The following is a 23,011-nucleotide window of genomic DNA, read 5'->3' as shown; positions in this document are numbered from 1 at the left end:
TCATGGCTTATCTCCGCTCTGCTATGGCGCTTCAACAACACAGGAGTTGTTGAAAACTGCAAATTACAGATTAATTTGCACCTCTCAACAGCATCTGCAAAGTGCAATTAGGAAGCCAATTTTTAAACTGCCTGCTCTGACCATCCTTATCTTGATTAGTTTATGATTAGCCAACAAAACAAAGCAGCTAGCAATACCATTTGCATCAATCTGACAGACAGCTCGTTAATAACTGTGTCCTCTGGGTCCCAGAGATGATTTGCAGCCAACATATGGATACAGTGGATATGCTTTGTAAGGAGAGCTAGTGGGCTCCCCTCCCACACGCCTCCTGAGAGTTTTTCCATTTGCAGCAGCAGCATCAGCAAGCAGGAATGGACCTGGAGAGCTCACTAACCCCTTCTTCCACCTCCCTGCAGGACTGATTCTCCCATCTCATTCCCAGGAAGTGCTGACAGGAACCACCATCCTTAGAAACTTCCCATGCAGGAATCTACATCTCACTGCTCTGACTGCTCCAGAGTTGCCCCTAATAGCCACCTTTAGTCTTCTGTGCTACAAATTAAGCTTGCACCTCCTTGTCTTAATGGCATGGACAGCAGACTCAAGAGCTCCTCCTCCTTGCAGCTGTCACTTACGTATTTAAAAAATACCCCAACCCAAGTCATTGCCTTAACTCTCTTTCTGATCTTCTCCACTCAGTTTCTGTTTGCTCATTTGTTTGTTTTGTGATTGTTCTTTACATAAACATACCCTGTTGCCTTGGATGCCAAAGCCGAACTTCTCGAGAGTCTGGCATTAACTTCAATGATGTAGTACTCCAGGGAAGTTGGATGCAGAGCAAACTGGATATTGCACTCTCCCACAATACCCAGATGTCGGACAACCTTGATGGCACGATCCCTCAGCATCTGAAATTCCTCATTAGCGAGTGTCTGGCTTGGCGCCACTACGACAGAATCCCCTGTTTGTCACAAGGCAGCAGAGAAGGAAAATGAGAAGCAGTTCAGCAACAGAAAATTCTAGCCACATAGGTGACTTTCTTTGCTAACCCATTGCCAGTAATGAAGTTATCACAAACATTCAGAAGTGTGGATGCAATGAAAAACACAGATAGAGTCCCAGAACTGGATTTTGGAGAAGCCAAAAGCCATCTTAAGAAAAATGAGATCATGGGGACAGGCTCAGCATAACAATATCTGTTTTACACACTAATTGGCTGCATCAGAGACCTGAAGAGCATTTCTAGAGCCCACTTCATCGACACAACTACATAAACTACTGCATAAAAATAAAAAAGCACAATTTCCAGTGAGTCACTCTATGTCCAAGCCTACCTGTGTGGACTCCCATGGCATCGATGTTTTCCATACTGCAGACAGCAATACAGTTATCAGCAGCATCTCTCACAACTTCATACTCTATCTCCTTCCAGCCAACAACCGACTTTTCCACCAGAATTTGGTTAGTCACTGCAAATGCCTAGGAATAGGTTAAAAAAAAAAAAAAAAAAAAAAAAAAAACAGTAGAAAAGAAAACTTTGTTAGAACTTGCTTTGTTACACCTTGTTAGAACATATTTAAGGCTTCTGTTCTTCTCCAGACAACCCAGGCCAACATGAAAATTGAAAGATGAATATAAGTGAAGTTCATAGCACCCATGACAAGCACTCCATGCTTTATTTCAGGAAAAAAAAAAAATCATTAGCTTTATTTGAAAGGCACAGAAAATATTTATGTGATCAGATGGTTAAAAAAGCAGGGCATGTGGGCTCGCAATGGCATGTAAATAACAAATAGGAGTACAAAACTATCTAAGGCTCCAATCACACAATAGACACATGCTTTTGTTTGTGCATATGGGCAGCCCCATGGGATATTCATGGGAATTCAGTGGGATAACTCTGCAGAATGCTAAATGACTAAGTGATGGGAAGTGTGGGTGCCAGCAAACACTACTTAATTAATAGCACTAATAATGTTGCTTATCATTGGCATACTAACCAGAAGCAAGATCCGTGATTTATTCTGAAACTAATCTTGCAAGCACTCCTCAGCACAAGAGACAAAAATGAAAAATACAGTTTGTTGGTAAATGAGCATAATCTAAGTGAATAAATGGCCTTAATATTAGCAGATAGAAAACATTAATCACGTCTCGCTTAAAAACTTCAAAAGTAACGGGCACATTATCAATCCATCCTTTAGCAAAGCTTCTTCTTTTAATGCAGCACATGAATCAGTTTTCAGCCTTGTCCCCTCTGCAGTCAGCTCAAGCTGTTATTCAAATGCTACCCTTAGGACAGTTGCCAAACTCAGGCACAAGAAAAAAAAGAAACAGTTTGAAGAGTGGCACCTCACCCAGTCTGAGGAGGCACTGAGTTTGTGGTGATGTATCAGGAACACCTAACAGTGCCTGTAGAACAATCTGTGCTTCTCCTCTGGTACTGTCTACTGCCTCCCCTCACTCAAAATGAACTGATGCAGGAGACATGAACTCAAGGCCAGGTTACTTGAGCTAGCTGTGCTGTGAAGAAATACACCTACAGGTGTTCAGTTGTCTGAACGTGCCCAGAGTCCAGTGTCTGATAATGTGGTTCACAGAATTACTGCAGACCATCTCCATAGCTGAAATGGAAAGAAGAGTATTTCTGCTGAGCTGCTGAAATGAGAACCGAAAGTTGAGCTAATCCAAACCCACTCAAACTGTTTTTCACTGTCAACTTTGAAACATCGTTCTTCATTCAGAATGCTGAAGCTCTCAGTATCAATTTTGAAAACAAATAAAATAAAAATATTTAAAGTAAAACAGAATCAGACTTTTGGTAAAAATAAAGTTTCAGAAAGACCAAAATTTTCCTAAAATATGACATTGCCCCATTCCTCAAATTTTACAAAAGCAAGATGCTTATGAAAAGCTATTGCTTTACATTTGGTCATGGAAAAGCGGAGACGTTCTGAACCACAAAGAAAAAAGTGCCAATCAAAACCACATTCTCTTACTGAAACAGATTTTTTGATATAAACCTTCCAGACAGCTGCACTCACAAGCTTTCTGGGTGAATTTCTGCTTCCTCTACACAGAAGACTGTGTATAAGATTGGGTGAGTGAAGTGTTTCCAACCTCAGCCATCAATCCGTAAGATAGGGTTACAGTACCCGCTGCCACCTCCTGCATCTGTCAGTCCTGTCCACTGAGCCTCCCGGGGACAGGCATTGCCTAAGCAGATGTTTGCTAAACACTGTCTACTCTGGCCCCAGAATTTGTTTGCATGACAACAGTGTGAAGGAGAAAAAAAGCTATTTTCATTTACTGCTCCTAAAGCTATCAGCAGTATTTCTTTCTAGAGATACATGAAAGATTAAGGTCGTTAGAAATTCAGGAAAAGAGAAAAACAGGAATTTTAAAGACATTGGTGGAGACTTATTTCCTAAAATTCAGGATTCGGGGCAGGAAGAAAAAAGCATTCTTTTTTTTGATCTTCCCAAATTATTTTACTTTTCACAGCAAATGTAAAGAAAACAATCCCAGATTTCCTACAGAAAGTTGTTTCCTCACAGCCAGACACAGCTGGTAGATGTCAAATTACGAAGAGCATAATCCCATTAAATTTTTACACGAGCTTTTGACTTAGCAAAAATACTTTAGACTGAAATACAGCAGAGGCCCAAGTCTCTCAGCTCTTCTGACTCTGACACTACATTATCACTGAGCTCTTCAAAGGTTTCAACTTCCTTGACATCTGCCATGTGCCACTCACTCCTGAAAGCAAGTGAAAATAATTCACTATGATTCTTCCCAGACTAAAATTGCTGAAACACTTGCTCAGATGAACACTAGTTTAATCATTTTTATTACCCAAGTCAGTAGCAGGAATTACAAAGCAAAACAAAACAAAAAAAAAAAGAAGGGCATTAGAAGGAATCAGGATAACGTTTTACAGGTAAGATGAAAGGCAGGGTATGTACAATTCCAGTATCTGTGACTATCAGGTGAATATCCATTTAAAAATAAAAATAAAACTCACATGTCCAGACTATTCCTAGAGCTTGCAATCACAGACTTACCTTTGTACCAAGGTCCAGCAAGCTTTCCTCATCAGGACATATGCCTGACCCCAGACCACCAAGGGCATAAGCAGAACGTATCATGACTGGGTAGCTGATCTTCTCAGCTGCCTTCAAAGCATCTTCAATCTTAAAGGAGATGGGAATACATTTCAGAGACAATGAGAACAACTCAGATGAATAAAGTCAACCAACTCAGGTTACTCTGTTAACTGGAAATCCCATCAATAAGACATTCAGCTGTCTGAAGACAAAATGAAAAGAATGATGTTGGCATTTTAACATTACTTTGTTCTGCCCAACAGCAGAAAAATTGAACATAGGCTCAAGAAGGTGACTTCTGTCCTCACCATGGCCTTCCTCACTGATTTCTCGTGTTCTTACCTGGTCTGTCTTCACAGACTATAGCATCAAATAACCCCTCCGACAGACATCCTGCTTTGAGACTGTTTCCTCCAAACTCAAACATACCTTCCACCCTTCCACTAACTAATTACTTTTTCACACTCTCATCCTCAAGAGGGATTTCAGAACTAGGGATTTTTGAGGACTTGAAATACTAAGCTTAAATGGCTTGTATAAGATTTAAAAAAAAAAAAAAGTGGCCACTGAAATTTTATAAACCTTTGTACTGCAGCACAGAAGTCACCCAACTTGAATTTACTCTTCCTTTCAATGGATAAATTAGCTTAGGCCTTCCAAGTGCTTAACTACATTTTCATCCATTTTAAATCACTGTGAACCAGCACCAATCCCCACGAAGTGCCAATGAAAGTGTACAAGCTACAGTATCCACAGTTGTATTTAGCTTTCACTGAACAAAACTAGAAATATTTATTTTTAAATAACTCTAGCAACAATAAAAGTAATCACATCTTCAAAATTGTCTGATTTACCGATTCCACTGCAAAGCTAGGAGCAATCATTTCATTTAGCTCAGTCAGTTTATCAGAAAAAAGCTTTCTATCCTCTGTAGCCATGATGGATTCAACTGATGTACCTAGGACCTTCACACCATACTGCTGCAGGACTCCTTGCTTGAAGAGTTCCACTCCTGCAGAGCAAACAAAGCCACAGCTTTGAGGGCTGATGGTAAATGAAGAAGAAAGTGTTCAGAAGATATCTGACTACCTGACCACTTGTCTGGCGTAATCAACAGTTATTATTCTTTGCCAATATTAGAACTCAGAACCACTACACAGACATTTCTTCCCTAAAATCTAAGAACCACTGGATTACTATTAAAGTTGCTACTTGGCAGTCATCTCAGAGACAAAGCAGTACAGGTAGGTACTGCTGCAAGAAGGTTAAATGAAGCTAACTTTTCCTTTTGATCTCTGCCTGGGTGGTGTGAGTACCCCCAATTCAGCTACGGTAACCAGGAGATGAGATTCCAGAATGATTTACTTTCAAGTGCTGAAAACAGTGATTAGATGCTATGTCCATAGCTTAGCAATTACTCATTCTGCCATGGTCAGCATCTCTGCCTGTGCCTCTAGGCAACACAGTAAGACACAGGTCTTGCACATTTGCATACGAGGAGTCTGCTGAACGTGTGGTGAGAGCAATGAGCTGGTCTGCAAGGGCTGCCAAGGCATCTATCTGCACTGTACTCACCGCAGTTGAGAGCTGTTTGGCCACCCATGCCCAAAATTAATCCATCAGGGCGTTCTGCCTTGATGACCTCCGTGACAAAGTGGGGAGTGATGGGGAGGAAGTAGACAGCATCAGCCTGCTTTATGCCAGTCTCATTGGTCTGCACTGAAGCGATGTTAGGATTCATGAGGACAGTCTTCACATTTTCTTCCTGAAAAAAAAACACATCGAAATCTGCATTAAAGCTAGGCCTACATGGAAAAAGAGCTAACAGCAGCAGCAAGGACAGAAGGTGTTCAACAAGCAGCTTCATCAACAGCAGAATGTAGAAAGCCTGGTTCCTGATGATATTGTATAAACTCTGCCTCTATATGCAAGAGGAAGGTTAGCCAAAACTTTATACACTTTTTTCTCTGTCACATATGAGAAACTGAGATAAAGAGATAGTAAAGTTTATCATGTTTCCTGCTGTAACAGTAAGAGGTTTACAGCTCTTTGGGCTGCAGATGGAATTTCACTACAGTTTGCTCAACAGTGGAAAAGTTTGAGACAGAGCTGGGCAGATCAACTCCTCTCACTCTCAAAATATCAATGCATAAAGAGGATGCCAACCAAGTTTTGCTAAAGAGGCCAGAATATGGTCATGCTTAAAAGAAAAAACAAAACCCAACCAACCCCCAAAAAAGGCCAACACACCAACCACAGGCAGATAAAGAGCAACACATTACTGCTTTGCTGAAAAGGTGTACTGGGATGCACGCCTCATTTTTATGGGAACTCATTATAATCTCCATCAACGTCTGATAAGGCAATAAACTTCTACAGATGAATAAACCCTTTACAAACAATGCTAAATATGGATGCAAAATCCATTTTAAGGGAAATATTTGCCATATAGGAATAGTGGAGGCTTCTTAGACAGAAGGAAAAACAAGAGAAGAAACTTTCAGAACAAACAGGAACTGTGAGCAGAAATAAAGAAAAGAAGAAAGAGGAAAAGGGTTGGTAGATTAAGTCAGCCACCATTCCTCAAGCAAATGGTATGGAAGAGTTGCTGGGACTGGTGTAGAAATTACTATTTTTCTTCTGTTCACAGAAAACACGAGAACATTTTGTGATTGCTTGACCCACTGGTTTGGGGAAACAAATACACAGCTCACCTGGAGCAGTGGGATTCTTACTCAGTGCTCTCTCTGATTACTTATTTCAGTTACTGGATAACATTTCTTCTTTCTCCCTTGATAACTTAAAATACTGCTTTAAAGACTGACTGTAAATTTCTGTTGACACTTTTTCCCCAAAAAAGTTGGATTTTTTTTCCACTGAACAGAAAACTCTGCTTTCCTTGAAAACGTGCATAGCAGGGAAAGGAATAAACAGAAAATCCTTACAGAGAAGATTTCAGTTTTAGACTAAGGACTCCAAACTGGGTAGTTTTCTTGCAGGTGCTGAGGGAGAAGGGTAGCTCACTGACCACAACATTCTTTTATAATAAATATGCTCAGAAATTCAGAGCTACAGTTCTGCTGCAATGAACAGGGGAGGGGAAAGGTTCAGCACTTTCCAATAAGCCGGCGTATCTGTACATCTCAGCCTTTTCTTTCCTACTTATCTGGGACAAGGTATCTGAAGGACCAGCTGGCAGTGATGAGGAACATAATTAATGAGCAGAATTAACGCATGCTGTGCTAAGAGAGAAGTTTTTACTGATATCACATCCCCAGGCCTAGTTATTTGGGATTCTAGATTTTAATCCACTTGGTGTTTGCTCTTGTAACCCTTTCCTTCAACTTCTGCCTTTTTAATTTTCTTTGTTGTTGCTGTTGTACACACTACGCACAATGTCCACCCATCCTAGCTGGAGATCTTTATCACAACTTAATTAAAACAGAGAATCAATAATGGAGTCTTCCTGAAGGATTCTTCCTTTTGTGCAATAGCCACCTGTACACAGAACAGCTGGGAGAATCCCCAGCCCAAGCAATCATGAAGATTTTTCAGATGGCCACAGGCCATTCTCTGCTGTTCACAGATGCTTCCTGGCCTCCCGCTTCATAGTTTGTTCCTGCCTTCGATGAATATTCTTGCAAATACAAATTCACCGACTGGGGCAGCCCCAGCTCCATGGGGTCTTACTCTAGAAAGAGGCACACACGTAACTGCGTAGGACTGGATGTGAACTGCAGCACCTTCTTGTAAGGACCTGGCATCCAGTAGACTAGGAAGAACAGCAATGCGTCGCAGAGTGAATCAGAACATCCAGCAGTGAGAACCAATATCGATTTTTTAAACGAAAATAAAACTAAGATGTCTAAGGGGAAAGAAATCTCTTTTTTTTGTCTCCTGTTAATTGTCCCTGTTCTCTCCCATCCCTGCTCTGCAGCTTTCTCCTGGCAGCTACTGACCAACTGCCTTCTCTCCTGCATGCAGCTGTAAATCACACTGCCAGAGGCAAGGTCAGGAAGAGCAAGCGCTGCTGCTGGAATGGCTGATTAGCCTGCAGCAGATCAGAGCAGCTGGCTGATGGCCACAGGAAGGGAAAGAGCACTGTGGGAGGTCAAGCTAGGAAGATTTATCATTAAAAAAATAAAAAATAAAATACATACACACATAAAAAAAAAAACTTATTTTTTTTTCCCCACAAACTGGAGCTGAGTTTGAAGGACGAGAGAGAAAAGGGGAAGAAGGGACAGAGAGGCCTCTTTTCCAACCCAGGTCATTATTGGCACTCACCAGCTCTGGGATCCTCCACTCCTACCTTGTCATCATCTTGACAACATGGCCACTTCAAGCTAGCAGCCAGCAATAGCAATACAGGACACAAAACACATCCAATACAAGATGTGTTGTAACATTAGGACCGATGCAGACCTACCCCAGACTGTATTTAAGATTACTGTAATTGATTTTTTCCCCTTTGCTGACTCTGGGGTCAGCACAAGAATAGAATGGCCCTGACTTTGGTTAGCTTCAGTGCAGATCACAATACTCACCTTGTCAGAGCAGCTATAACTGCTCTGATTCTGTCAGACGGACCCCTACAATCTCTCCTTCTACAAATTAGGAGAATAACACAGCCCTCCAGGCTTCAGAAAGGGGACTTCAGAAGTGGGACATTAAGTTTATTGGACAATAGTCATCCAAAAGGATGACTTTTCATATATTCCTTTCAAAATTATGAATTCACTCTGGAAACAAAACTTGGCATATGTGAACTTTAAAACCCTCATTCCATTTGAAATAAACACATTTAGAAAACCTGTTTTGATAAGGGGTTCAAAATCTTTTGCATAATTGTCTTGATAGCAGCCAACTGCTCTGCTGGTGTTATTATTTGCCTGCCTTGCAATGCCAGCACTCCACAAGTTTCAGTGATTTCAGCTCAGGTGTCACTAACCATCTTCCTCCTCTTCATTCGACCAGAGTGCAGGACGATATGACAAGCCTGGAGTGCTCAGTCACACAACAAAAATAACAAACCAGCTGAAGGCTGCAATGGAAACCTCAAGAATGTCACTCTCCAGTCGATAATTCTGAGTGGTTAACTCATATCACACTACCAACAAACTCAAACCAAAAATAGATAATTTTATTATTTATTCTACCAGCTTCCCTGCCCCTGCAATGAAAGAGTTGGGCAAACATTCACTGTGACAAAGGAAAATAAAATAAATAAAGTTAGCATTTCTGAAGTATCTGTCTCACCTTCATGGCTTTCACAGCCTGAGATCCAGAGTAATCGAATTCCCCTGCCTGACCGATGGACAAGCCCCCGGATCCAAGAATGAGAACTTTGGAGACCTGGAGGTGTGAAAGAGTATAGAAAAAGTCAGTCCCGTGGTGGTGGATAGCAAAATAAACAGAGAATGCAGCACAGAACAAATCTTAAGTTCCAAAAAGAGAATAAAAGTCACCTCCAAGAACTCTGAAGTTTTTACGTCTAAGAATATTTCTACAGGAATTGTCCCATATCTCTCTGGTTAGAGAAACACAGCTCATGCATAAGGCATGCAATACATGTGTTGATTTTATCATGTGCTCATAGACAACCATGCCTCATTTTGGCTGCCCACAAAGTCCAGCTGCCTTCTAAGATAGCAAAACTGTCTGAAATTCAGCTCCCGCTAGGAATTTCAGACTTATTTGCCAAGCAACAGGGCAGCAATATTATGATGCTGGCACGAGATCTCATGGCTGGATTATCCCTGGGCACCTCCTATACTGCTGTGAGAGCACCTTTCTTGGGAGAACTTGAGAGAAAAATACATAAAATGTCAGATCTTACAAATTTCCAAAAGAAAAGGGAGTCAACAACACAAGAAAAGCTAGACAACTCTAGGACAGGCCTTTTGTACAGGGAGGAATCCTTTGACCTCCATGGCCTGTTTTTTATGCCATTTTGCACAGTGGGTTCAGCAGGAGTCAGCAAGCTCCTAGCCTTACTGACAGGCAGGAACAAAGAGCATCTGTGCACTGACCTCCACTCTAGAAGCTGCTGCTCCAGCCTTGGGCAGGACCGAAGCAATGGTAGTGCCTTTCCCTCTCTTAACCAGTGAAATAAATGAGTCAAACAGGAACTAGGAAAAATAAACACATGAATTTAATCTCCAAAGTGGAACTAAACAAATAATATGCAAAGAAGAAAAAAAAAAAAAAACAAAAAAAAAAAAACAAAAAACAAACAAACAGGCCATTTGCGAGCTCCAGCTATCAACTCTGCTCTGCTGCCTTCTGAAGGCACATTCACACCACCGGAGAAGAGGGGACCATTATTTATAATGACTTTGCTGTATCTGACAAAGCTGCATTCAAGAAAGTGCGGTCATATCAGGGAGAAAACGCTTATAAATCATGTCTGTGAGCTCTGCTTATATATGGCTGGCAGCATAAGGAAAGAGCGTGCACTGAAAGCTAAAATACAGAAGAGCAGATGCTTAACTAGCTCCAGTGAGCCACGTGGAATGGAGCCTGCTGCAGAGCTGGGGTCTGAACAGGTGTGTCTAAGTGTCAGCTGGTTGGTCCCTCCAGAGATCCCAGAGCAGCTGTGAGGAAAGTTTTTTCTGGCTTCCATGTGCCTCATCCCAGGCAGCAGCAGGATACAGCGAGGCAGGCTGTGACTGCACCCAACTGATGGGGTCCGCAAGGGGTCCAGGCTCCCAAATCCATCCAAGCAGTGGAAGTGCACATACTTGGAGAAGCCAGAGCCGAGGGTCGTTTCACATTCTGTGAGATTTACAGGTCAGATTGGTAGGAAACGTCTTGATATCAAGAGATTTACTTGCAGGTTTAATCAACAACATCAAATTAAGAATAAAATAAGCACTTCCATGTATTCTTCCACCTTCTCAAGAAACGCTACGTGTATTTCTGTTCAGACGTGCTTTCTCTGCCTTCCACATCCCCTGCTGCTGCTTAGTCATAGTCTGTGACTACGCAATCAGTTGTTATAGAATTTGTGCGAAGTCACAGATGGGGGATTAAAATTTCATTTCACTTAGGAGAACCAGAGTGAGGAAGTACGCATTCATTTACATAACTCTACAGTAATTATAAAATTTGAAAGTGGAACTAAAATGTATTAGAAAGTTAATGATTTTATTACAAAACATCTGGCTAGTGTTTTTTCTGTAAGATGAAATCCTTTTCCTTTTGCAATCACCCCAGGTACAAGATAGTTGAGCCTGATCCTGCAAAGCCTTAAGCACTTCAGTAACTTCCAACACACAAATAATCCCACCAGGACTCAAAGCATGCGCATCATGTGAATGGAATCATTGATCCAAAGCACACAGAAGTCAATAGACGCCTTGCTGCTGATTGTAATTAGCTGTGGATCAAGCTAAGCAGACACAAGCCTATGCATGACTGGGTCCTCTGTGAGGATTCTGACTTCTCCGAAAACAAGATTTAGGACCATCAACAACATAAAGACTTGTTATTGTAGCTGATATGTATCTGCACTCCCCAGGTCACCTAAAAGTAAGCCCAGATCAATCCTCATACAATACCTCTGTGTCTGTTGGCCCGGGATTGGCGTCTGGGTAGAACTGTGCTGTGAAAATTGGTCTGGTCTCATGCATAATTCCCTGCGGGAATAAAAAAAATCAGCGTAGATGACTCCTTGAAAGTAGGCAAGGGAACAGAAAGCCAGATGTTATCCCTGTAAGCACTGAAGGCCAAGGGGCTGAGATGTTTTTAGTGGCTGCTAAATTGAAACCTGTTTCATGCACAGTCTTCAAACTATGTCTTACTTGAGGAGCCTTACTATGGAGCCTTTTTATCTTCTGCTAATGTTCCAGTGCGTGCATTACCCACTGAGCTGTGCGTGGCTGAGAAACATGCTAGAGACATCACCTTCATTACAGTAGCAAACCCTATTAAATTGCATGCACTTAGCAGAGCAGATAGGCTGGTCTCCCTCCAGAGGAGATCCTGGACCAGGCAAAGAAGCAAAAACATACAGAGCAAGTAAAAGATCACTTTGAAGAATGCTGTTTCATTGTTTTTACTGCTCTGATCTGGCTCGTGCTGTTACAGAAGAAAGAAATGTTGGTCGTGCTCTTTACTTCTATAACTCACTTCAAATGCTGACACAAGGCCATGCCCTGGGTCATTTGCAGGTCTGTGACGAACTGCTCTGGATGGTATGAAAGACCTAAGCTGAGTTTGGAGATGGTGCTTGTATTTCTACTTGGAGCCAGGCAAAACAAATCTCTCATTTGCATGGCCTGACAGCACCAGGCAGTGCAGGCCACTGGCAGACTACATTGTAGCTGTCACTGCTCATGGCTCAATTCCAGATGGAGGAAACCAAGATTCCCTTAAGAGAGAATCCCAGAAAAATAGCTCAGATATAAACCCGTTTCCCCCACAAATGGGCAAAGGAGCCACGGCAGCTCCTACAGAGTAACAGTGCCATCCCGGGCTGCAGGGATGGGACAGGGACAGGAGATGAGCTCCTGCCCACAGTAAGAGTTTCTGCCCTCAGAGTAAAGAGCATCCTGAGTCTGCCACATTTTCCCTGAATGCTCATGTTATTTCTAGTTACGTACTAACACCTTTTCAAAATATATTCGCTCCATAGCTTGTCAGTATTTGGAAACCTGTGCTGGCCCTGTCCAACTGTGTTGTGTCAGGTCGGTCACAGGAAGTGCTTCTTCTCTTCCAAATAGAGGACTGCAGAGGAGAGCCCATCCAGTCCTGTTCCTGCTGGTGCACTCCATGCTAGAACTGCAATGTTTCTTGTCCCTCTCCAGCGTATGGACAAATCTATAAAGGTTTAGGAGCCTGATGCTGCTTTGGGGGTAGCAGAAATGCTTTCTTCAGGTCACATGAAAGAATATCATGCTTCTAGATCCAGAAGACTCATGTCCAGCCTTACCACCTGATTTAGGCAAAAACACCATCACACATGTCCCCAGAATTTAGCTAAAGCAAGCATGGAAGGCCTGAGAATGGAAGGGTTCAGTGTGCCAACACAGCCAAACCAAAGTCACTTCAAAAACTGAACGACACTTGTAAATCCTTTGTATTAATACCTTGTTTGGCAACATTTATCTCTGCTTAAATACACTGGCAAGGACAAAGACAACAGGAACTGATGAACAACGAACTTACTCTCAAACCATCAGCTGGAAATTACCGCTACTTGATCCTGCAAACTATAGCCAGGATATGCCAGGACAGCACTGTCCATTCTGCCAGACTCAGTGTGGGGCATTTATATGAAACAGAAGACCCCCGCACGTGGAGTGTTACTTGGCATGAGGCCTCTACATCAGATCCTGTAAGTTGTTCTCTAGAGGCAGTTGCCTGTCTCCTCCCTGACCTTTAGGCCTTGGGATTCTATTTACATTAACAAAATAGATCAGACTCCGGTAATATCCCTTTTCTGTGCTGTATAACACAAAACCAACACATTTCAGTGGCACAGGCTAGCACCCTTGCAGTGGGGAAGTCACAGAAATTAATAAGGCAACAATTCCAGGGAAATCGTGAGGTCACTGCTGCAGTCCTTTGCTTTGGGCTAGCATGGACAGAGGTAATGGCTCACCCCCTTTTTGGCTGTAAGGAAGGACCCCGAGTAAAGGAGATGGCCACGTCATCAAGTTTAGTTTTGATGACTAATTGTAACCTGACTGCATGCTTCCAGGAGGGAAAATAAAATGAGATAGTCTTTCTTTACTGGAGGCTGCTAAGTAAAGGTATCTAGAAAGGATGCACTCACCTCGTTTGTTTGGTCATTGGCATTGACAAAGAGAGGTTTCCAGCCAGGTGGGAGGGTAGAGCTGTCGATGGCATAACCGTGGTTCTGAGCAGTGATGACAGCCTGTCCATTCACTGCATTCAGGACAGGCTGGTTCTGCGCTCTGAAAGAGAAAGGGAGAAGGAAAGGGTCAGAGAACGGGACAGAAGTGCTGGATGTGTCCAAATGCCATAATGTGGAGGAGCTCATAGCTGAGGAACTATACATAGTGAACGGCTACTGCTGAACTGCTACTGATAACCAATCTCAAAATGATAAATCCTGGGAAAAACTTCGCTGTCCTTCAGTTTGGTGGGGGACCAGTTACTCAAACTCTTTGAGGCACCTTCAAAACAAACAATGCACACCGAGGCAATTTAAATTAAAGGAAGGAGAATGGCAAGAATGAAGAAATAACTGCAAAGCACTGAACTGGTCTGTCTGGGCCCTGGGGAGCAGAAGAGCTGCTGTACCTGTTGGCCACCTGCATCTTGTAGGAAGTGGCTCCGGCTGCTATTCCAGTGATTACGTGCCCCATGCTAATTCCAAACAAAGGCTCTGGGCGATTGCTCTCCAGCACCTACAATGAAAAGGTTTTCAAAAGATATTGGAGTGTCACTGTTCAGCAATTCCAGCATAACCCATGCTATGCTCCTACCCATGCTATGCTCCTAGCCCTGCTGCAGTTCCCTCACAGCAGCCACACAGAGTTTGGGAGCTGGGGAGGGGACGGGTGGAATGCAAGGCTGGCAACAGCCTACAAAGGACAGATTCCTCCTCTCCTCAGGGGGAAAGCTCAGAGCACAGCTTGCTGTCTCGGTCTACTCAAGGGGAATGAGCAGGGGTGCTTTGTATTAACACATGACATTATTTCAAATGGGAGCACTGTGAAATCAAGGCTATTCCTTCACAAGGTCACAAAGGTGCTGAAGGACCAAACTCAGACAACTAGGAAAAGATGACAAATAAACATGAAAAAATAGCCTGTGGCTATCATACTCTACCTTTCTGACATTCTGAATCACCTCCTGGGCCTTCATCGGATCTCCTGGACCTCCAGAAATTACGAGCCCATCATAGTCCATGCTGGTAAAATCATGGTCCCATGGAACCAGATGTACCTCGGCACCCCGCTGGGAGAAAATCAGAGGGAAAGACAAGCAATGAGGGGAACAAAGGAACAAATGAATGCATGTCTGGAGGCTGAACTGGGATTTCAGCCATTCCCTTGTCAGGAACGATAACAAGGCTATCATTAATTATGTCCAGATTATTTCCACAAGCCTGCTAGGATTTTTCATCTTTGAGCCACCTCAGTGTTTGCCAAGTATTTCTGAAATTCACTAATGAGATTGAAAGTTAGTAATTGAATGCAAAATAGGTGTGTATATACACAAGTAATACATTCACTGTCACACAATGTATTCATCCTAACTGCTAACACAGGGATCTCAGCCTCTTCAACATGCCAGCAATAGTCCTGCATGCCTAGAAGGGGATGAACATACACATTAACCAGAAAACTGAAACACGTGAACCTTGTGCATCTTGAGAATGAGAGGACACCACCTTCGTTCCTCCAGTATGGCTAGAGAAGTAAGGACTGCTCCATCTCAGTGCTAACAACAGCAAAAGATTTTCAAAGAATCCTAGAATTAAAGAATCACTTTGGGGGGAGGGAGCTCAGGAGATCATCTGGTCCAACTCCTGCTCAAAGCAGGGACCTCCACTGTAGGGCAGTTTTCAGCATCTTTGGGGACAGACATTCCACAACTTCTCTGGTTCCCTGTTTCAGCCATTCTCCAACCACTCTCACTGCAAAATTTTTCCCATTTATTCATTTTTGGCCATGTTGGCACCACAGCTTCTCTAAAGATCACCTTTTGGGATTCTTCAAGGCCGGAAGGTTGCTGCACAATTCCTCTTCCTCACCCCCCTCAATACCATGCATCAATTTCAGAAAACACCTCACAGTCCATAAAAATCATCCTAAAAACAAAAACACCTGTACCTCATTTTAGGAAGGAAACCGCTACTGGTATGAATGTGTACAGCTGAAAAGAAGGCTACTGAGTACAGGCAAGGTTCTTACCAAAGCAGAACAGGAGAGAAGGATATAAAGCACTGACCTACCTTTACCAGCAGACGAATAACATTGTACTTCAACCCACAGTCAACTGCTACAACTTTAATTGGATTCCCTCTGCCATATACCTTGACTTCCTACAAAAAGAAAGGCCGTGCTGTAAGTGACAGATCACCTCCTGCCCCCCAAAACACAGGGAAGGCGGCCAGCCAAATAACTCTTCACTAACATGCAGCAACTGGTGCTTCACAGTCAACTTACAAAGAAATCTCCAGAAGTACCACAGATGTTAACACTTCATTTTTTTGTTAAAATAAAAGTTACAACACCATTTTATATACCGTTGATTACAGCAGTAACAGCAATCCCTAAGAAACCACTTGTTTCCATAGCTAATGACAACCTTTTTTCCAGTGTTTCACCTCATTAGCAGTGAAGGAGCACGTCAGCTCTCACAGATCATTGCAGCCCAAGAGAATTGCCAGACACATGGGGAGAGGTTTCCAGCTGAAGGGAAGTCATCGTGCTGATGCCAGTGGAGCAAGGCTGCTTCACGCCCACCAGCTATGGCTCCATCACATGAAACACAACCCTGAGCTTCCTGTCACAGCAGGACCGAAGCCCAGTGTGGCTGGATGTGATACATTCTGTGATAGACCTGCGGTGGGTGCCACTGAGCATCACGTATGTTCATGTGGCACCAGCAGTTGTGCACAGTTCTACACTTCTGGCACCTTCTCTTCCAGCTGCTGTTCCCATCCCGCAAAGTAAATTGTCCCTGCACATCCCCTGCCTCTGGACCATTTCAGTACACCCACTTATCTTCCTGGTTGCAACCAGGATGGAAGATGGTGGAGCCAAACCACTGTCTATTTTATGAATCTTGATACTGCAACATGGAGACATTAAGAGAAGGCTCTGGCACTGATATAGGGCTCTTTATGGATGGCTTCTTTCTGAAGCTTGCTGAATTATCTTACTGGTTATGTAACTGCAGTTAGTGCCAGCATGGGATGCCGCTCATCAATAACCACATAAGGTGGGCTTCTGCTTTCTAAAAGCAAACTCTGAAAGTTGATATTCATAAGTGTACTTTAGATAAAGTGTCCTTCCTCTTGTGCAATACACCGCTTTTTTTTTTTTTTTTTTCTTTTTTTGTAAGCTAAACAACTCCCTTTTAATCGGCTTCCCTGGCATTCAAATTTCACAGCTGGGCCCCTTTATGAAGAGATGCTAAAATCCATTCCCAATATGCCGTGGTACTGGTGACAAACAATCTTTTCAAGGAAGATTAGGACCAGCCAGAAGGAAAAAACATCCCCTCTACAGGGAGCATAAAATGAAGTTTTAGCAGAATATTACAGTCCTTCCCTTTCTGTTATCCTAATTAAGTTCTTGTTTGAATTGTTTTCTACTCAAAAGAAAACAAAACAACAAGAATAGATTTTTAATGATGTAGGCAAGAGCATGTCCTGTGTGAGGACGTCTCAGATCATCATCAGGAGTGACTGCCTGCCATTTCAGGAGCAGAGGTGAAAGAGCTGGGCTGCGAGAAGCCATCTCCCTTCACTGCAAGGTTTCTAGCTGCCGCTCAAGAGCCAGCAGTTGGTCTGTACTCCTCCTCTAAACGGGACAAGAATCAGCACAGAGCCAGCAGTGTTACCACTGATGTCGTGACTCCTGCTCTGCAACACTGAAAAGGGATTTTGTATCAGAACATCTCATAGCTCACACCACATAAAGCAATGGCAAAGTGCCTCACAATCCCTTTTTTGAGAATGAGCACGGTGAATCTGCTATTGAAACTTGGTCTTGAGAGGTATGACAGTCCCTTCAGTCAGGAGTACACAAGCAGATTCTTCGTGCACAGGCTGGTGGAACTGCATTGCTGCAAAGCAACTGCAAGGGTCTTCTACCTGCTGCCCTTCAAGCTTCTAGGAAGTGGAGTTCAACAATCTCAAGAGAATCGATGAACCCAGTTTTCACAGAAATTAATTTTGTGCTATGTGTCAGAGTCCCTTAAGAAAAACTCACACACCTTTTTAGAAGGGCTCTTGGGGACGCCTCAGTTCCTCACAACACCCCTACTAAAAAAATCCGTGAAACATTACGAACCAGAGATCTCCCTCAAATGTTCTCCTTGGCTGTTCTAAGGGCCAGGGAGAATTGTGGAACAAAACTTCTTTGAGTTATTTTAATTGCCTCCTCCTCAAAACTTCGCCCTGTCCAATTAATTAGGCTATGATTTGTTAACACCTTTCCCAACTGCTTTTAGGTGCTGCTGTCTTCACAAGCCTTCCCCCACTTCTCTCACTTACTCTTCCTCTGTACTGCAGAGCACTGACCCCTCCATCTGGTCAAGAGTATGTCTACAGAGAAGCTAGACCAGAAACTCAATCAGGGAACTGTTAAAAGCCAGAGGATTTCCCTCGTGTGGTCACAGCACAACCTATAAGAAGCTTCCCAGTCTGAGGATGCTGCAGGAAGGTTCTGAGTCAGCAGGCAGGGAGAAGAGAAACTGCTGACAACAGTGGTAACAGCAAAAAACTACATGGGACTCTATGTTTAGATAGAAGTGACCTATCAGTTTCGAGCATTTATATACCTCTCACATGGTCCAGGACCCTGAACATCACAGGCACCAAAATAAATCTCCAACAAAAGTTCCTGCGAAACACTGGCAATTGTCTACACTCCCTGTCCTGTAGAAGTAGTGTTAGTCTATAGAATCTCTGTCACTAATACCTAAGGATGTGGGGGACAGGAAGAAAAAATAAATGATTAAAATCACTCCAAAGGTGCAATTGACGAGCAGGTCTTACTGTATTTGGATTAACACAAAAATAGCTGTTTAGAAACAGATAGATTATCCTGGCCAGTAACTACCAACACCGAACAGCTTACTTCATCGTCAGCTTCATTTGTGATGTTGCTTTTTAAGCCTACAAAATGAAGTTATAAACATAACGAGATCACCGAAGCTCCATTAATCTTATTATATCGCCCTTTTAGAAGCCATTTTCAGCATCTTCAGAGCAATTCTGTCTTAGTAATTGCGGAGTTTAGCATCAACCTTACCTATTGCTGAGTTACTGCTCAAAATGACTTCACCTGCATCTTGCAATTGCAGATCACAAACACCTCAAGAAGCAACTGCCATCCTTCTGTGTAGCAACAAGGACTAACTCAAAACACAGTGGAAGCATAGCAGAAGTTGGCGAGATCTCTAACTTGCAAAGCTGCTTATGCATTCCAGTAGCATTTCAGGTAACCTGTTACAATTGGAAATCCAAGCCTGGCTTCAGGTTTGCGCTTCCATTTCCCACCCGTGCCACACACACCAGGTTGTGTGAGGAATCGTACACAAGTAATTATTTGCAGAGCTCTTGCACAGCCTCCCTGATCTTAAAGGAATTGCAAGCATCACAGTAAGCATGCAATTCGCAAATGGGAGTCATGCTCAGTTGTCATCTCAGTCAATGCACCTATGGCACTCTATCCTATAACTAAAACCCCAAAGGGTCCATGACTCAAGACACTGCCCCTTGCATTGGTAGAAGAATGGTTACCATTTTTAGTGTAAGCCTGGTTTACTATGACCTGGTGAGTTACAGTGCTCTTCTCTTGTGGTTGAGCACAGTTTGCATGCCCTGCTAACAGCAGTACAAATATAGCTGCTGTTCAGTCCACAGATACACAAAAAGCAGCTAATGCCAGCAATATTAGAGCCAGGGAACTCCTATGCTGGTCTCTTTTTGAGGCCTACAAACACCTTCTGGCATCACCTCAACAGAATTATGCCTGTGCCTAAGTTATCAAATGTGAGCTTTCCTGAAATTCATTCAAGTAAAGCAACCGTTCTTTTGGTTAATTTTTTGAAAGTGTGCCACCCACACCAGCTCTAACTATATCCCCAATACTTCTTTGTTTCAAAGACTTCCTGTCTTTGGAACAGACAATCCCCTGATCCGAGCACTGTTCAGAGTACATCCAGCTCAACGTAGCCTATTTTACAGCTTCAGCACAGCACCTAGTAAGCCACAGGGACCATACAAGGCCCATGCTGAGTTCACAGCCTTCCAAAGCTCTAGAAAGGTGAATGGTTTAAAAGAGGTCCCGAGATTATTTAGAAAAACTGGGTGATCCCCAGAGCAAATGGGGAGCAGTTAATACCTGGAGTGTACAGACCTAGGACTAAAGGAAGTTCTCACCTTTGTTGAAACTTCTGCAATTAAGTTCTGCTTATTCGGGTCTGCAAACTCTGTGGGTTGACCTTCAAATTCAATCTTCCCAAGTACTGTGCCCTGTGGAAATACACCAGTAAACAAAGAAGCACAAGTAAAGAAACTGTGAACACTGGGGCAAGGTGCTGACAGGCACAGCAACCTGAACAGCTGTTTAGAGATGGTTTCTTGACAGCTTATAGCCACTTCCAGCACCTTCAGAAGTTATGATCCCTTCCTAGTATTAAAAACAAGTCTCAACATCCTTCTTCTGAGGGAGAGGCAGTGCCACCAGTAAAATCTGTGAACAGCTTGGCAAGCTGTCTAATGACAGTAAAACAGGTTGCCTTCCAAGAGGATCAGGTTTCAGATCCCCAAATAAGATCTGGGAGTAATCCCCAAGGCAGTTTGCAGCTTTTTGGTTTTAGACACCCACTGTGAGGTCTTCAGCCACATACTGTGGATAGCTATAAGGCAGCAGAGCTGTAAAGCAACGCTGTGTGGGAGGCAGGTCAGCACAGCTGTTCGCTGAATAATCTGTTAAAAAAAAAAAAAAAAAAAAAATCACCTCCAGCAAGCTCTGCTCTTTACTGCTGTTATCACCTCACAGAAGCTAGGACACCCTTGATCTGCCAGCAGCATATCCTACTCTGTGCTCTGTTCATTAAAGTTCAGTGGAAAAAATCCCCATTTTGGCTTTTCTCCACTCCTGGAATAAGTGGGATTAACCTAGGGCTAAACTCTTTGCAGCATGGGGACAGGGTGTGCAATACAGAACTTTCCAAGGATGGAAGGGGATGGTGAAGCAGAGGAAGTCAACGTTTTGTGATAACTCTCAACACATGACACTATCAAGATAAAACACAACATTCAGCTTGCCCTGTGAAGGCTGGGACTGCTCACTAGCTCTAGTGATACTTCTTTGAGATACTTCCATGGTTGGCCACACCTGAAGTATCCTTGTCATCTTCTTTAGAGACAGGGAAGTGTCATAACCATGCACTGCCATGTGCACTATTAAGGGTAAGTTTTGAAGACAGATCTTAACAGCGACTGACATCCTTCCTCACCTTGAGGTTGCACCTTACACCACAAGGTGCTCCAGAATGCTTTGTGTGCAGCGGAGCCGAACAAGTCAGCATCACCTTAAATAAGTCGGGTTCTTGGGAGCCACAGAAACTGCCAAGTTCCACTGAGTAGCCAGTCCCATAAAAGCTGATGACAAAGCCCTAAAGCCTTTCTTACAAATAGGAACTCTGTCTTACCTTGCCACTGGATTACTCAGCCAAATGCTGCCCTGAATTTATCTTTAGAGTTGCTTTAACAAGTCATTGGTCATTTCTGCATTTATCACAGTAAAGCCCCATTCTCTCCCCCAATTAATATTTCATTCCATGTCTGTTTATAAAGTGTTGTGTTTCTTGTTTTTTTTCCCCCCAGTCTGACTAAGAAGTCTAGGAGACAAAGCTACATTATCCACTATTTTAAAAGCCATAAACCTATACCACTCAGTCCCAGTATAATGGGCATTACTGCTCTACACTGTCTGATAAGCTACTGGATAAATACTGAAAGTGTATTTACTTTGGATGAAAGGAACACTGATCCATTAAACGAAGTGTCTCAAGAAAGCAGAAAAATGTATTGCCATTTCCCATTGCATTAAACTGCACTTGTCTGCTGTCTGTAAGAGCAGGACAAACCCTTATCTTCCCATAAGAATTAATTTCTACAAATATTCCTCTATTCAGGCTGGATTATTCGTATTTTGGTTGTGGAATGAATGGGGGAGTGGGCTTGCACTACAGATTGCAGACTGGTCAACTGAAGAATAGAGCAGCTTCATATAATCCATTAGAAAAGAAAAGCCTCCGAGGCACAACAATTTACCTTCGGAATGGCTTTGATCACCGTTTGAGCAGATGTGAAAGTACCTTAACACTACCTTCCATTCAGTAATGTAATCTTGCCGATGTCCTTCAATTGTCAGCTCTCAGAAAGCAGAGAAAAGTAATGGCTATTAAAAATAATGAAAGGTTTCAGTCAAAGAAAACCAGCCTGTGTTAGGAATCCAGGTTAGGTTAACATAGCTATTCCTTAAGTCTCTGAGGAACTGGAAAGTTTCCACTGACCAAAGCTGATGCTGACTATGAACTAATATGCAACAGATGTCACAGATTTGTTGCCATCTCTGTTACTACCTGAGGCAACAGGCAAGTGACACGACAGCCTGTTGTGTTTGACACCACTACCAAAGGAGTTTCATGTACATCAGCACGTGCTGGTTCACTCATGTGGAATAGGAAACCCAGAACCTTTAGTCTTCCAAAGGGGATGAGGATCTGAGCAGCACCTGAGGTCAAGGCAACCCAGCAGTAGCATTGCTACCTCAGGTTTGCTGCGCTGTTAGAAATATGTCCCAGAAAACGGCAAGGTTAATGGAACTGGGTCGAGGAAAGGGGATCATACCTTGTCACGAATTAATTTGGACAGCATTCTGGTATCAATCCCATAGAGAGCAGGCACCTGAAGAAATCACAAGATAAGTATAAGTTAGAGAACAAGCAGCTAAGGCACGTGAAGACAACAGCCAGATTACTTTGCTGAGAAGAACATGCTTGTTGGTAAAGGGCTTTGGCTCTTAGCAGCTCTGTTGCCAAGGCTGCCCCACTTGCAGTTCTTCACCTTTCCTCCCCACTCCCCACTCATAAATAGCTTGGTTCTTCAAGACTTCTAGTTTCTGCATTAGAGAGCTCAAAATAAAAAGCTTATCTGGCAAATATTGGTCTCATTT

General features: G+C 42.9%; 1 protein-coding gene across 1 annotated transcript in view; it reads right to left on the bottom strand.

The window, feature by feature from the left end:
* The window catches only part of CPS1 (carbamoyl-phosphate synthase 1), a 90,473-nt gene that overhangs the window by 53,437 nt on the left and 14,025 nt on the right, over window positions 1-23,011 (bottom strand). Inside the window, exons 5-18 of the mRNA XM_032190343.1 lie at window positions 22,687-22,743; window positions 20,206-20,298; window positions 16,042-16,131; window positions 14,913-15,041; window positions 14,382-14,488; window positions 13,891-14,032; window positions 11,672-11,749; window positions 10,142-10,240; window positions 9,369-9,464; window positions 5,685-5,874; window positions 4,964-5,121; window positions 4,068-4,196; window positions 1,338-1,482; window positions 754-964 (exon numbers count right to left, since the gene is read on the bottom strand). Of these exons, the coding sequence (XP_032046234.1) occupies window positions 754-964; window positions 1,338-1,482; window positions 4,068-4,196; window positions 4,964-5,121; window positions 5,685-5,874; window positions 9,369-9,464; window positions 10,142-10,240; window positions 11,672-11,749; window positions 13,891-14,032; window positions 14,382-14,488; window positions 14,913-15,041; window positions 16,042-16,131; window positions 20,206-20,298; window positions 22,687-22,743 (1,724 nt within the window). The remainder of the gene's footprint in view (window positions 1-753; window positions 965-1,337; window positions 1,483-4,067; window positions 4,197-4,963; window positions 5,122-5,684; window positions 5,875-9,368; window positions 9,465-10,141; window positions 10,241-11,671; window positions 11,750-13,890; window positions 14,033-14,381; window positions 14,489-14,912; window positions 15,042-16,041; window positions 16,132-20,205; window positions 20,299-22,686; window positions 22,744-23,011) is intronic.

The sequence above is a fragment of the Aythya fuligula genome, chromosome 6 (genome assembly GCF_009819795.1).
Source record: "Aythya fuligula isolate bAytFul2 chromosome 6, bAytFul2.pri, whole genome shotgun sequence".
NCBI classification, from domain to species: Eukaryota; Metazoa; Chordata; class Aves; order Anseriformes; family Anatidae; genus Aythya; species Aythya fuligula.
This window is presented reverse-complemented; position numbering and strand designations above follow the sequence as displayed.